The sequence below is a fragment of the Haematobia irritans genome, chromosome 5, assembly GCF_050003625.1.
Source record: "Haematobia irritans isolate KBUSLIRL chromosome 5, ASM5000362v1, whole genome shotgun sequence".
NCBI classification, from domain to species: Eukaryota; Metazoa; Arthropoda; class Insecta; order Diptera; family Muscidae; genus Haematobia; species Haematobia irritans.
In genome coordinates, this window is record NC_134401.1 from 73,747,039 (window position 1) to 73,762,045 (window position 15,007).

Genomic DNA, 15,007 nt, shown 5'->3' on the forward strand with positions numbered 1-15,007 from the left:
GAAATTAGGAACGTACTGGACCGCGTGTTAGAATAGATTTCCAGCAGAAAGAATTCACAAAAAATCCATTTTAAACAGACAAAAGGATGTAAATTAAATGAAGTTGTTGATTTTAACAATTTGTTGTTTTTAACAATTTTAATTGGTTGCACTTTGAAATGTTTCTGGAAACTTTTTCTTGTCGATAAGCCACTCATTTTTCATTGGTCAGCTTCTTAATGTTTGCAAGAATGTAGCATCCAAAGATTTTAGTTTTCTGCAAAGAGATTTAAATTTAGTGACTTGTCTAAAGTGTTGAATTAATTTTTCATGTTGACTTACCAATTATTATAAACTATTTGAAGCAGTTCAACATTTTTTCATCGGTCAGCTTTTTAATGTTCTCAAGAACGTAGAATCCATAATTTTAGTTTTCTGCAAAGAGATATACATTTAGTGACTTCCTTAAAGTTTTATTTAATTTGTTATTTTCACTTACCTATTATTATAAACGTCAATAAAAGTCAATAGTTTTTCAAGCTTAAGATCTTCGTTTCCTTTATTTTTTATTTTTAATTTTTTTGCCTGAAAGTGTATCCGCGGAGGGTGTTGTTAATTTTATTCTTTAACTGAGTGGCGGATCATAAATTGTAATAAATAAAAAATAGTCTAAATCCTATAGAAATTTACTGTCAATTAAATCGTAATTCAATTCCCTGCAAAATATTCGTTACACATACACAAAACTAAAATCAAATAACCCTCTGAAGAAGCAATTCAGTGAAAATTGCGAAATATCAGGAATAATGGATTAAAAATAAAAAATAAAGGAAACGAAGATCTTAAGCTTGAAAAACTATTGACTTTTATTAAAAAGAAAAAGATCGAATAAAACACCAAGAAACAAAAATATTATTATAAACTATTTGGTGTAAATTCTGTTATTTCTAAAATTGACCAATTTTTTTATTTCTTCCAATAGACCACGAACTTCGTTGCACAAATAAGTATTGACATGGTTTTTTCACTGCATTTTAGGGTAGTGTTTTGCCAAAGTTTTCTCATATTATATTCAACACGTTTTCAAAGATTTTATCAACATTCTGGCAAATTGGAAGTAATTCGCAAACAATTTGAAGATGTATTGAAGATGAGCTGTTTCAAGTCAAGTTGACTTTATGTTGAAAATTATATTTACCCTCAAACTGAAAAGTTGTTACATTTGAAAAACGCTCATCCTGTCCCAAGAAACACAAACGTTTGAAAAATGCTAAATTTCAAAAATTTTTCAAACATTTTTTCAAAGGATTAGGGTAATATTCAAGTTGAGAAATTGTTGAGAAAATCGCGTTCTCAACAAAAAACAGACATTACCCTCAACAGTAAAATTCAACACATTAGTAATAATTTCTCAAGTGTTATTCTCAAATTGAAATGCATCACTACTCAATAATTTCTCAAACTATTTTCGATGCTAGTCAAATTAAAAATTAACATTGTTGCAAATACTATTCAACCAAAATTTGTATTAATGATATCCCCACTTCTAATTGAAAGTCAAAGCCAAAATTCTATGAATTTTGTATAATTTATTTATTTTCGTCAAAATTAAATGTATTATAATACACTACACTACATAATACACTACAATACTAATTGACAAATAAATATCTCTTTTAACATATCAACAAATAAGAACAAAACTTTAATGGCCAGTTTCTCATCCTCCGATTAATTTTAAGCGGAGGATAGACCTCCGGTTAGTAAAATTTTTGTATGGGATCAGCTGTTTTATCGACACGATAAATAATAACAAAACATTGAGAAACTGGCCCTAAATATCTTAAACATTATTTGTAGACACTTTTGCATAAATAATTCGATTTCCTTCCTATTGGTGTCACAAAACTGCACTAAAATTAATTAATATGCGGGCAATTTGATATTAGGAACGTGATGGACCACGAGTTAGAATAGATTTCCAGCAGAAGGAATTCACATAATATCCATTTTAAGCTGAAAATATGATGTACATTAAACTGACAATGGGATCCACATTTTCATCCGGAAGTTAATGATATGGAATAATATCAAATTTTTAATAATTTTAATTGGTTGCTCTTTGAAATATTTTTTTTGTTCTTGTCGATAAGCCACTCATTTTTCATCGGTCAGCTTCTACATGTTTGCAAGAATCCAAAGATTTTAGTTTTCTGCAAAGAGATTTAAATTTAGTGACTTCTCTAAAATGTTGATTTAATTTTTCATGTTGACTTACCAATTAAACTATTTGAAGTAGTTCCACTTAATTGTCCATCATTTTTTCATCGGTCAGCTTTTTAATGTTTTCAAGACGAAGAATCCATAATTTTATTTAATTTTTTTATTTTCACTTACCTATTATTACAAAATATTTGATGTTATTTGTGTAAAATTTTCCATTTTTTATTTCTTCCAATTGACCATGAACTTCGTTGCACAAAGAAGTATTAAAAACCACATGGTTTTTTCATTGCATTTTGGGGTAGTGTTTTGTCAAAGTTTTCTCATATTATCTTCAACACCTTTTCAAAGATTTCGTCAACATTTTGTCAAATTGGAAGTAATTCGCAAACAATTTGAAGATGTATTGAAGATGAGCTGTTTTCAAGTCAAGTTGAATTTATGTTGAAAATTACATTTACCCTCAAACTGAAAAGTTGTTGCATTTGAAAAACGCCCATCCTGTGTTTATTGGGAATGTCTTTTTTAATTTTTTTTATAAAAGTAACGAGTACTCAATTCAAAAGTAACAAGTAATCAACATTTACAACACTAATTTAATTGTAACGAGTACTCAAAAAATTAGTCAGTAACGAGTACTTGTAACCAAATACTCGTTGCATTCCCAACACTAATGTGCAGTTTGTTTCGGTTTTGTTTTTAATGGTCTTTGGTGTTTGTGCATTCGGTAAATTTGCGTGTACTAGGAGAGTATTTGTATTTTGTGGTTTTTGTTGGCTTTGGAAATGCCATGCGGTTTGAAAAAAACATTAGCGGCAATTGGTTTGGAAAGCCAAGGCGTTTTTCGAGACTAAATATTGACCTATCTCATACTACATCATAAAAAGTGAAAGTCGCGAAATTTAAGGAGTTGTGCAGTTTTATCTTCACCACAATTTCGATACATGTAAGCGTATATATTATTAAAAAAACTTAATACGTTCAAAAATAGGCTAATTTCGCTACAGAATTAAAAGTAGCCATCACCAAATTATTTTTTCATTTTTTTGCCGGCCAAAGTGTTGTCAGTCCCAAATGACAACACATTTGCCGTCGGTCGAAATGTTGCCAGCTCCCAAATGTCAACATTTTTGCCGTCGGCCAAAGTGTTGCCAGCAACATTTCATGACAACAGAATATAACCATACACACAAAAATTTTTTTCTCTGATTCAATCACCAAATTAATTGATCCAATTAATTTTTTAATTGAAATGTCTTCAATCACGAAAATGATAGTATCAATCACAGTTTTAATTGGGCATAGAAAAAATTCTTGATTAAAAAATTAATTGATTTTTTCAGCAAAATTCAATTAATTTTTTAATTGATTCAATTAAAAATTTAATTGATGTTGATTGCAAAACGCAATTAATTTATTAATTAAAAAGGGTAACTATTTTTAATTACTTAGTTAGATTGGCTTAGAGTTTTTATTTGGATTAACAAATGATTGTTTGAAATACATTTTTAATTAAAAAAGTAAAAACAAATCAGCACTTTTTTTAACTGAATTAGTCTTCCGAATTTGATTAAAAAGGTAATTGTATCAATTAATTTTTTAATTAAACATTTTAAAAATTTCAATCATTGACTTAATTAACTTAATGTTTCTATCATGATTAAAAAGTTAATTGTATCAATTAATTTATTAATTGAAAAAATTTTCAACTTCAATTAACTTTTTAATTGGAAATATTTTGGTGATATTTTTTTCTGTGTAGACAATATAACATATAGATGAGCCATGTCGAACTATGTTTGACAGCTCCGAATAAACGAAAACAAGTAAGTAAAGTAGAAAGTCGGGCGGGGCCGACTATATCATATCATACCCTAAACCACCATTACAGAAATCATAAGCAAGCATTTGTGGGGTAACATTCTGGGAGATAAACCGCAGTTGTATATTTAAGAAAATTAAGGGGTACATGTTTATGGGTGCTTTGGAAAATATTCGGTTTACCCTACAGTTCCCTACTTTCCCATAAATTCGCAAACAATTTTCCCCACAATATTTTTCGTTAAATTTATTTTCGCTAAATTTAAACAAATTTTACAAAAAAATGGTTCTAAGTTCTTTATTATCTTAAAACATGAAAATGAAATGTATATAACCTAGAAAATAAATTTGTATTACCACCACGGTTGCCACAGTTGGTAGTATTCTACCAAAAATAGCAATTTTTTTGTTAAATCTCTATAGAAATAAAAATTTGGAAAAAAGTTTCTATAAACAAATTTTTCTGAGAAATTCTTCTATAGAAATAAAATTTTGATATTAAATTCTATAGAAATAAAATTTTGATATTAAATTCTATAGAAATAAAATTTTGAGAAAAAATTCGGCTAAACTCTAGTTTAGCTATACCTCTCAGATTTTTTTCAAAACTTCACAGATGGTAGTACTCTTTGAGTTGATTACAACAACAACTTTTTTCTTGGCGGTCGTAACCGGATAACCGGTTATTCAGTTCTAAAGTGTAAGTTAAAAATCCTTAATATATCCGGTTCTAGAGATCCGATTACTTTTGAAAGTACATCACTAGACAGGTTTTGAAGAGACCTTTAAAATGATGTATGAACCGTTCCAGCTGTACGGGTAAAAACTTGTATTTTTCGGAACCGGTTTTTTATAAATAAGCTTATATCTCAAAAACTGCTCCATATAAAAGTACTAAATAACGGATTGCATTGTGTAGCTAACACTTCTACCTTTCCGTCAAGGTCAAAGTCAAGCTGCTATCTTTACTATAACCGGTGATATTAACTATTATATATCCATATACGGGTTGAAAAATAAAAATTTTTTTCAAAAAAATCGCGCGATTTTTTGGAAAATTTTTTTTGCCTGCGGCGCTTTCTTATTCATATAATTAGACATATTACCCGGATCCCATCCATATACGGTTTGAAAAATAAAAAAATTTTGCCTGCGTCGCTTTCTTATTCCTACAATTAGACATATTACCCAGATCCTATCCATATCCGGTTTGAAAAGACAAAATGAAAAATTTTTTCAACAAAATCGTGCGATTTGAACCTTTACATTGAGCGTTTTTGGATTAAAAGCCGGTTTTGTCAAAAAAAAAAAAAAACCGGTTCAAAAACACGTATTTTTTCATCTAAAACCTAAACTGATAACCGGATAAACTCGAGTTGTACCTCATTTGAAAGGTCGTACCTTTAGCTTTCTTGTGATGTAATCGGGTCACTAAAACCGTTTTTATTAACGATTATTTGCTTACACTTTAGGCTCGAATAACCGGTTGCGACCGCCAACCGGTTACTTTTTATTTCGATGTCAAATTTAATTCTCTATCGACCCAAAAAATTTTTTTTTTACGAGGTATAGCTAAACTAGAGTTGCTCCGATTTTTTTTGGCACGAGTAGTAACTTTTGTTACCACACATTGTTAAAGATCAAGCCTTGCCAGCTTCTAATTTCCTCCTCTAGAGGCATCAAAATATAAAAATTATTACAAATTGTGTTGAGTGAAAATGTCCTTACATTGTGGCCCTACGTCCTACAAGACGCTAAATATTATAAAAAAATCTACATATAGGGAATTTCCCCTACTTTTAGTAACACTGCTATAGTTGATATTGCACCTACGGGGTTAGTATGCCACTAATATTGAGCCCATTATTAAAAAAGAGAAAATCGCTCAATTAGTGTGGGTAATAAATCCAAATATGTAAAAATCGAGAAATATTCTTATTCAAAGGCCCACGAGTACGTAAAAATATGAGCGACTAGTGCATCAAAATGTGAAATTTGAGTAACATTGGTTAATAAATAAGAGTATTATGGCCAAATTTGGGAAAACCGAGCGATGCATATATATAGAAGCTATATGTAAATCTGAACCAATTAATTGCGGGTTTGATTAATACCACAAAAGGTTACCTTGTGCAAAATTTGAGTAAGATCAGTTAAAAAATGAGGCCTCTATGGTCAAACATAAGGTTAGTAGGTGCAATTTTTTCAAATTCGGGCAATACATATATGGGAGCTATATCTACATCTGAACCGATTTCGATGAACTTTTGCACATACCGTTAGTACTATAGAGGACTGGATCTAGCCAACTTTGAGTAAGATCGGTTAATAAATAAGGGTTCTATGTCCAAATTTGGGAAAATCGGGCTATACATATATATGGGAGCTATAGCTAAATCTGAACCGATTTCCATGATTTTTTGCACATATAGTTAGTGCTATAGAAGATTACATTTGGCCAACCTTGGTTACGATCGGTTGATAAATAAGGGTTTTGTGGCCACATTTGGGAAAATCGGGCGATACATATAAATGAGAGCTATATCTAAATCTGAACCGATTTGGATGAAATTTTACGGACTTGAAGGGCGATGAAAAAGATTATTTTTTGCCAAATTTGGTGACGATCCGTTTGTAAAAAAGCGCAACGGGCTCTAAAATCAATATTGCTATTGGTAAGCACATTTTTTGGCCGATCAAACTTATTATACCCTGCCCACTATGTGGGTTAGGGTATAAATAACATTCATAAACGATTAATAGCTTACCAATCCTCTAATAAGTCTCTGGTAAGTTGCAAACATTTATTGTAAGATGTACGCTTTTTTAACCCTTTAATAAAATTGTAAATGCTATTTTTCGACAATGCCAACCAATTTTTCACTACCATGAAATTATAAGATTATTAAAAAGCCATGATTACTATATTAGTGCTATCAATGATTAATGAATGCCTATTTGTATAAAAGGCTTATAAAATAAGAAGAGTGTGATCGCTATCACTGATTTAAACTGCACTTTAAAGTTTTTTATGAAAAAGGCCGTTAATAAATAAATAATTTTTGTAAAGGATAAAGAGCACATTTGAATGAATAAATCTCTTTAAATATCAAAAATGTGAATTACACTAACATAGTTTACACTGCAAATGTACATTTGATGAGAAGTGACTTTTCTTATGTATTTTGAATTCTGCTGAATACACACAAATTTCAATCACGAAAATCGCGGATCAGTCACCCATTTGATTGAAAACCAATTCGATTTTCACTTAAAAATTTAATTGAATTTTGTCACGGAATCAATTAATTGTGTGATTGAATCAATTAAAAAGTATTTAGTTTTTGACATAAAATTGAATCAATTAAAATTTTAATTAATTTCGCGACAAAACTCAATCAACTATTTGATTGATTCAATTAAATTATTAATTGATATTAACAATAAATCAATCAAAAAATGTATATATTGCGCCCCCAAAATCTTATTTAGTTTTATTTTAAATAAAAGAAAATATGCGTTTCTTATAAAAAATTCTTCAATATTTTATTTCTCTGAATTATGCTATAGACTAAAGAATTTGGCTTTTGCTATTTGTGTGTTTTGTTTTAACATAACTTAGACATACAATTATGATCAATGACATCTAAAGGGTTAAAAAAATAAACTATATAAATCATTATCTTCCTCATCATATTAACGATGTCAGCATGTTCCCTTCTAATATTTAGATGCGCCTAGATTTCCAATAAATCAGCAGCGTTAGCTTACACCCGGCTGATTTATTAGTTTTTCTGAAAGTAAACAAAATGTTTGGAATTTAATTTTGTTCAATTAAAAGTTAATTTTGTCAAACATTACCTGCATAGAATATCAAGTTCAATTCTTAGTTACAGGTTGCAGATTTATAATCTTCTTTTGGAGTTATAGTCTTTTAGCATAAAAATGTGTATTGAAATCGTCTATTAAAATTTGAACCAATCAAAGACAAAAATAATAGCAAAACAATGTACTATTTGGAATTATAGTAATGATACTTTGCAAATTCTGGAGATAGAAAGAAATATAAATGGAAAAAACGTTTTTTTATTATTTTCGGATATTTTTCATATTTTTAAATCCAAAAGAAAGAACTTTTTTACCATTACATAATTCAGCTCATTGTTTATATATCAGATATACTGCTCTCTACTTGGGTTCAAACTGAAAAAGGCAGGTAAAACAAAAATGCAAATTAATGCCAACGCTACTTCGCAATTTCAAGATGAATCTTCCAACAAACCCATGGTTTTAAGAAAACTAGGAGTGAAAAAATTTATAATGTTAAAAGATCAATACGGTACCCACCTTTTGATTGCAAACATATTCTTATATTCTTATATGTGTGACAAAATGATGGAGTTGATGGGATTGTTTGGTCAATTTCACGTAATAAAATTGCTCACTAAAAGAAATGAATAAAAAATATATTAGTTTGGTCCGTTTAATGTAAACAGGCTTCAACGGTATTCACATTTCACAATTGATTACCTTCAATTGTTTTCCATTTTTACAATACCACAAAACACAAACTTAGGTAATTTTAAATGCGTTCTACATATTTATTTAGGTCTATGGTAGAGGTGTGCACGTGAGTAATAGTTTACTCACGCTCACGCACACTCACGACTGAAAAATCATACTCACGCACACTCACGCACGATATTTTTTGGTAGGACTCACGCTCACGCACACACGCACACTCACGAAAAGAAAATTTGTGCTCACGCACACTCACACTCACGCACACTCACTCTAATTTTGATTTTTTGCAATAACCAATATCTATTACTTGCATTTCGTCTGGTCAATTCCTCTCAAATGGTTTCTTAGATATAGGAGATCCAATATCGGGGCTATATATAGCCGATATCTGGCGATAATATAGCTCAAAATCAGTACATGGGACTTTAAAATTTCTAATTTTGATTTTTTGCAATAACCAATATCTATTACTGGCATTTAGTCTGGTCAATTCCTCTCAAATGGTTTCTTAGATATAGGAGATCCAATATCGGGGCTATATAGCCGATATCGGTGACGCTATATCTCAAATACCACGAAAGTGGAGGGAATCAATAGTCGTTTTCATACCTAAAGCGAGAAAAGCCTCTCACTCGAATGCGAAGGATTTCCGACCAATCAGCTTATCATCATTCCTACTTAAGACTCTGGAGAGGATGATAGATATTTATCTTAGAACTAGCATCGATTCAAGTTTGTTCTCGAAACGACAACATGCATACTCGAAGGGCAGCTCACTATCTGTCAAAGAATACACAATCGTGGCATTTCTGGACATCGAAGGGGCGTTCAATAACGTCCATCCGAGCTCGATATTAAATGGACTGACAACTCTAAATGTTGATCCAAGTATACTTAGGCTGTTAGACGAACTTCTAAGGAAGAGACGCATTTCAGCCACACTAGGACAAGCAAACATACAAAGGTATGTGAACAGAGGCACTCCTCAAGGAGGAGTTCTATCACCTCTTCTTTGGAATGTTGCTATAAACGACCTTCTGGTTTCCCTAGAAAAAGAAAGGATAAAAGTGGTGGCGTACGCAGATGATGTGGCGCTAGCAGTCAGGGGAAAATTCCCATCAACAGTTAGAGATATTAGACAGAGAGCCCTCCGGATGACTGAGAAATGGGCGAAAGATAATGGTCTTGGGGTAAATCCTGCAAAGACAGAACTAGTCATGTACTGCAGAGATCGCAAAACTCCCACGGTTAGACCCATTTCCTTAGGGGGTATTGAAATTCCCTTTAGGGAGTGTGCAAAATACCTTGGCGTTATTTTGAACAGGAAGCTGAACTTTAAGCTTAATATTGAAGAAAGGGCGAGGAAAGCAACGGTAGCTTTATACTCGTGCAAAAAGGCAATAGGGAAAAAGTGGGGACTAAAACCAAAAATTGTACATTGGCTATACACGGCAGTGGTTAGACCTATAATGCTATATGGTGTTGTAGTCTGGTGGCCGGCACTTCACCAGCCGACAAGTTTAGACAAAGTTCAGCGTATGGCGTGCTTGTGTATCTCAGGTGCATTCAGCAAGACAGGAACAAACTCCCTTAATGTCATACTGCATCTATTGCCTTTAGACATTTTGGCCAAACAGTCAGCTGCAACAACGGCTGTGCGGTTGCGTGAGCTATCGCTGTGGTCGGAAAAAAGTTACGGTCACAGTTCGGTCGTCAAAATAATGCCAGATGTGCCTAACGTAGTGGATTACACTTTGGCGAGTCCACTTTTCGACAAAAAGTTTGAGACTCTAATTCCCAACAGTGAGGCGTGGTGTACACGGACCCCGGGGAATAAAAGATATGTAGATTTCTACACTGATGGCTCCAAATTGGATGGCCAAGTGGGTTTCGGAGTATATTCTAAAGATCTGGAACTTCGAATATCGAAAAGATTACCTGATCACTGTAGTGTTTTTCAGGCTGCATTATTAGCAATAAGAGAAGTGGTGAATTGGCTGAGAAGTAATGCTCCAAGCAATATTGGCATTAATATATACTCAGACAGTCAACCTGCAATAAAATCCTTGGACTCTGTGTTCCTCAACTCGAAAACGGCCATTGACTGCCGCAAATCTCTCAATGAGATGGCTGAGCAGCACAATATTCACCTAATATGGGTGCCTGGCTATAGGAACATACCGGGGAACTGCGAAGCAGATGAGCTAGCAAGGCTAGGAACTACCTTACATATTCCAGGGGAACTAGAATCTGGCGGTATGCCCCTGGCTACCTGCAAGCTCTTACTGCGTGAGAAGGCTGTCATGATGGCAAATGGAGTATTTTTCTTTCAGTTAATATTCTCGGTGAATACTTGAAATTTCTTGTTATTTCAACTTAAAAACATATTCAATGTTAAGGCTGTCGTCAAAATGAATGGCACATCGAAATAATGCACAGTGAATGGAAAAAATTATAACGCTTTATTCTTGTTCCTTTAAGTGAAGCTAATTTTCCAGTTAAAGTCTTAATTGAGTTTTAAAAAATGTTCAATTAAAAATTTAATTGATTCAACAAATTTTGTCATTGAAACAAAAATTAATCATAAAAATTAATTAATTTTTTAATTGACTTTCAATTAATTTTTTTATTGATACTTTCATTTCTGTGATAGAATACAATTCAATTAAAAACTAATTGAATCAATTAATTTCGTGATTGAAGACAAGCAATATTTATTTGTGTGTAGTTGTTTTCTTGCTTCAGAATATCTACGTCCTTAAAGTTTGGCTGGTGTCCAGTCAATGTACAATATGCTGCATGTGCCGCCTTCTGCTCTTCTGAGTGTCATGCATTTTGTGTAAGGCGTAAGCAAATTTTAGGCTCATATAGCTTCAGATTACTGGCGGACTTGGAAAACGTTAACTTAAGCAGTCTGCTAATGTTTTTGGAACAATCTGGTTGGTTCAACAGAAGAAAATAATCGAGAAGGTTCAACGGTTAAAACTAGAAGTAATGTAATAGGTACTTTTAGTTAATGTGGTATCACAATGGACTGAATAGTCTAAGTGAGCCTGAATCTTAATCGGGCTGCCACTTTAACCTAACCTAACCTAACCTAACCTAAGTGAGCCTGAAATTTAATCGGGCTGCCACTTTAACCTAACCTAACCTAAGGCGTCCACCAGTGGTGGTTCAGATGGGATTCCTGGGATAATTCTGAAGTTTTGCTCCGAATGTCCGTATGTTCCATTGTCGATGTTATTTAATAGTTCATTGAAGTTCGGTTATTTCCCTCTAAGATGGAGGAGTTCTTTTGTCGTACCACTTCATAAGTCAGGGAGCCCCTTTGATGTGAGTAATTATAGGGGGATAGCAAGATTGAGTGCTATTCCCAAGGTTTTTGAGAAGATGGTGACGGAAGTTTTGTCGCATAGCATTTCTTCGATACTGGATCCTTACCAGCATGGTTTTCGTATAGACTACTACGAACTTGGTGGAATTTACTTCTCATGTTATTAATCAGTTTGTTGTTGGGAATCGGACACATGTTATTTATACGGATTTTAGTAAGGCTTTTGACCGGGTGAATCATAGGCTGTTGTTGTATAAGCTGGATAGGATTGGATTAGCCAGTACACTTTTGGCTTGGATTTCGTCGTATCTTGAGTGCCGCACGCAGATTGTGTCTTTTGATGATTCCTATTCGAGGTGCTTTGATATCCCATCAGGTGTGTCTCAAGGTCGTCATTTGAGGCCTGTCTTATTTTTGTTATTTATAAACTATTTACCTCAGTCCGTAGTTAACTCTAGGATTTTGATGTATGCTGATGATGTTAAGTTATTCTCCTCGTTCGATAATTCTGGTCGGGTGCATTTAATACAGGATGATTTGGGTAGCTTTGGTGATTGGTGTAGGGTAAATCTAATGGATATGAACTTGAAGAAATGCAAGTTTATGGGTTTCTTCAGGTCTAGGTCTATTGATGTTCGGTATAGTATACAGGGCACGTTATTGGAGGAGGTTTATTCTTTTGTTGATCGTGGCACTGTTATGGATCGTAGGCTTAATTTTAATGATCACATTAATTCGTTGGTGAGTAAGGCATCTGGAGTTCTAGGATTAATAAAGCGTTGGGCGATGGAGTTTTCGGACCCTTATGTTACCAAGCTTTTTACTGCCCTTGTTAGACCTATTCTGGAGTGGGGTTCTATCGTGTGGGATCCTCAGTATGATGTTTACATTGATAATATAGAATTGGTTCAAAAGCAGTTCTTGTTGTTCGCTCTAAGACATCTTCATTGGAACAGTGATTTGTTCTTCCTCCTTACACTTCTAGATTGAGGCTGTTTCATTTGCCTACTCCTAGGAGCCGACGGACGATGTTGGGCTCCATGATGATGTATATGCTAGTTTGTGGCGATATTCCATGCTCTGAATTTGATATCTACACACAAAAAAATTTTTTTCTGATTCAATCACGAAATTAATTGATCCAATTAATTTTTTAATTGAAATGTCTTGATAGTATCAATCACAGTTTTAATTGGGCATAGAAAAAATTCTTGATTAAAATATTAATTGATGTCATTAGCAATTTTCAATTAATTTCTTAATTGATTCAATTAAAAATTTAATTGATTTTGAATGCAAACCCCAATTAATTTTTTATTTAAAAAGGTAACTATTTTCAATTACTTTCTGAATTGGTTTAGAGTTTTTATTTGGATTAAGAAATGTTCATCACTTTTTTTAACTGACTTAGTCTTCCGAATTTGATTAAAAAGTTAATTGTATCAATTAATTTTTTAATTAAAAATTTTACAATTTTCAATCATTGACTTAATTAACTTTATGTTCTATCTTGATTAAAAAGTTAATTGTATCAATTAATTTATTAATTGAAAAAATATTCAACTTCAATTAACTTTTTAATTGGAAATATTTTGGTGATATTTTTTTCTGTGTAGGTTTGGGATAAATGTTCCTTTTAGGGCATATAGGAATTACCAGTTTCTTTTCATTGATTTTCGACGTTCGAATTATGCTTCTGTGGAGCCTATTCGTATGATGTGCATTAATTTTAATTCAATCTATCATCTAGTTGACACTAACTTAAGTATTGATATGGTGAAGTCCAGAATTTTAGCATAATTGGATAACGACGAGGGCAGTTCGGAAACTTCTTAGCCTAGTACAAAAAGCGCGGTATAAACAGAAAAAAGTTAAGTGTTTTGGAAACTTCCATCTCTGTTATGAACACATGTTAAATTTTGTTTCGATCTGGCAACTCCTTCGTATAGAAACAGGTGTTCAAAACAGACGTATCCGCAATTTTTTTGCAATGGAAAAATTAGAAATGCGTGCTGTCATTAAATATTTACATAAAAAAGGTTTATCGGGACAAGAAATTCATAATGGTATGGTTGTTGTTGTTGTAACAGTTTATTGTGATTTCATCCATTTTTGTGTTATACGCTTTGGTACTTCAGCTTATGGCCAGATCGAGGAACTCTGCGACTAAGGTGGGATGCGTCCAGAGTGACCTGGCGGTAAGTCGGGTTGGTTTAGCTGGGCAAGAGAAAAGATGACGCGTGTCGTGTGGCCCTTGGTTGCAAATTGGACATACGTCAGCTACGCTGCTATCAATCACTGATAAATAGGAATTGAGGCGTCTGCACTTGCCTGATCTTAACTGGGCTAAAACTACCCTAGTCTGCCGTGGGAGGTCTCTTTCATCCGGTGCTATCGGCGGTGGATGGACTCCGAGAACAGGATTAACCTTGTAGCTTCTCACCGCTTCAGCTACAGTATCCTCATGAATCCTGTTCAAACCTGCCTGGTACGCTGCTTGATCTAGAGGTTCTCCTTTGTAGCGCTGGATCTGGCGCTCTAGATTATGTATATCAACCCTTACGTTCCTGGGTGGTGGTTGTGTATCCATGAGATGGTGGTTTGGATGATTACTGCGATAACAACCCAGGAGATACTGCTTTGACAACATGTAGTTGTGTCTTCGCACAGGAATGATCTTTGTCTCCACATAAAAGTGATCCAGGGGTGTGCTGCGGAGACACCCAGTTGCAGTTCTAAGGGCAGCGTTCTGACAGGTTTGAATGTTATTCCACTGCGTATCACTAGTCTGCGGTGTCCACACTGGCGATGCATAGTTTACCACTGACCGGCCAATTGCCTTATAGGTAGTTAACAAGGTTTCTTTGTCCGCACCCCAAGTACTGCCGGCAAGTGACTTGAGGACCTTGTTTCTACCACGGAGCTTATTACAAATTGCAGTGGCATGGGCAGACGACCTAAAAAGGCTGTCGAATGTGACCCCAAGAATCTTGGGGTAATTTGTGGTCGGAATTATTTCGCCATCGACACTAATATTCAACTGCCTGCGCACTTCTGCCGTCCATGTAGTGAATATGTGGCTGAGGATTTGATGGGGGATATCCTCAAGTTACTCGCAGTGAAATA

The 15,007-nt window shown here is 33.6% G+C and overlaps 1 protein-coding gene and 1 long non-coding RNA gene across 2 annotated transcripts; one reads left to right on the top strand and one right to left on the bottom strand.

Annotated features, from left to right (window-relative positions):
* Window positions 1–1,548: 1,548 nt before the first annotated feature.
* LOC142241773 (uncharacterized) lies at window positions 1,549–2,690 on the bottom strand. The gene is made up of 2 exons (XR_012723803.1): window positions 2,258–2,690; window positions 1,549–2,192 (listed from the first exon to the last, which is right to left on the bottom strand). It is a non-coding gene; the product is annotated as an uncharacterized LOC142241773 (long non-coding RNA).
* A 9,656-nt stretch (window positions 2,691–12,346) lies between these two features.
* LOC142239849 (uncharacterized) lies at window positions 12,347–12,871 on the top strand. Its single transcript, XM_075311606.1, has one exon. The coding sequence runs from the start codon at window positions 12,347–12,349 to the stop codon at window positions 12,869–12,871; it is 525 nt and encodes a 174-aa protein (XP_075167721.1).
* The last annotated feature ends 2,136 nt before the right edge of the window (window positions 12,872–15,007 follow it).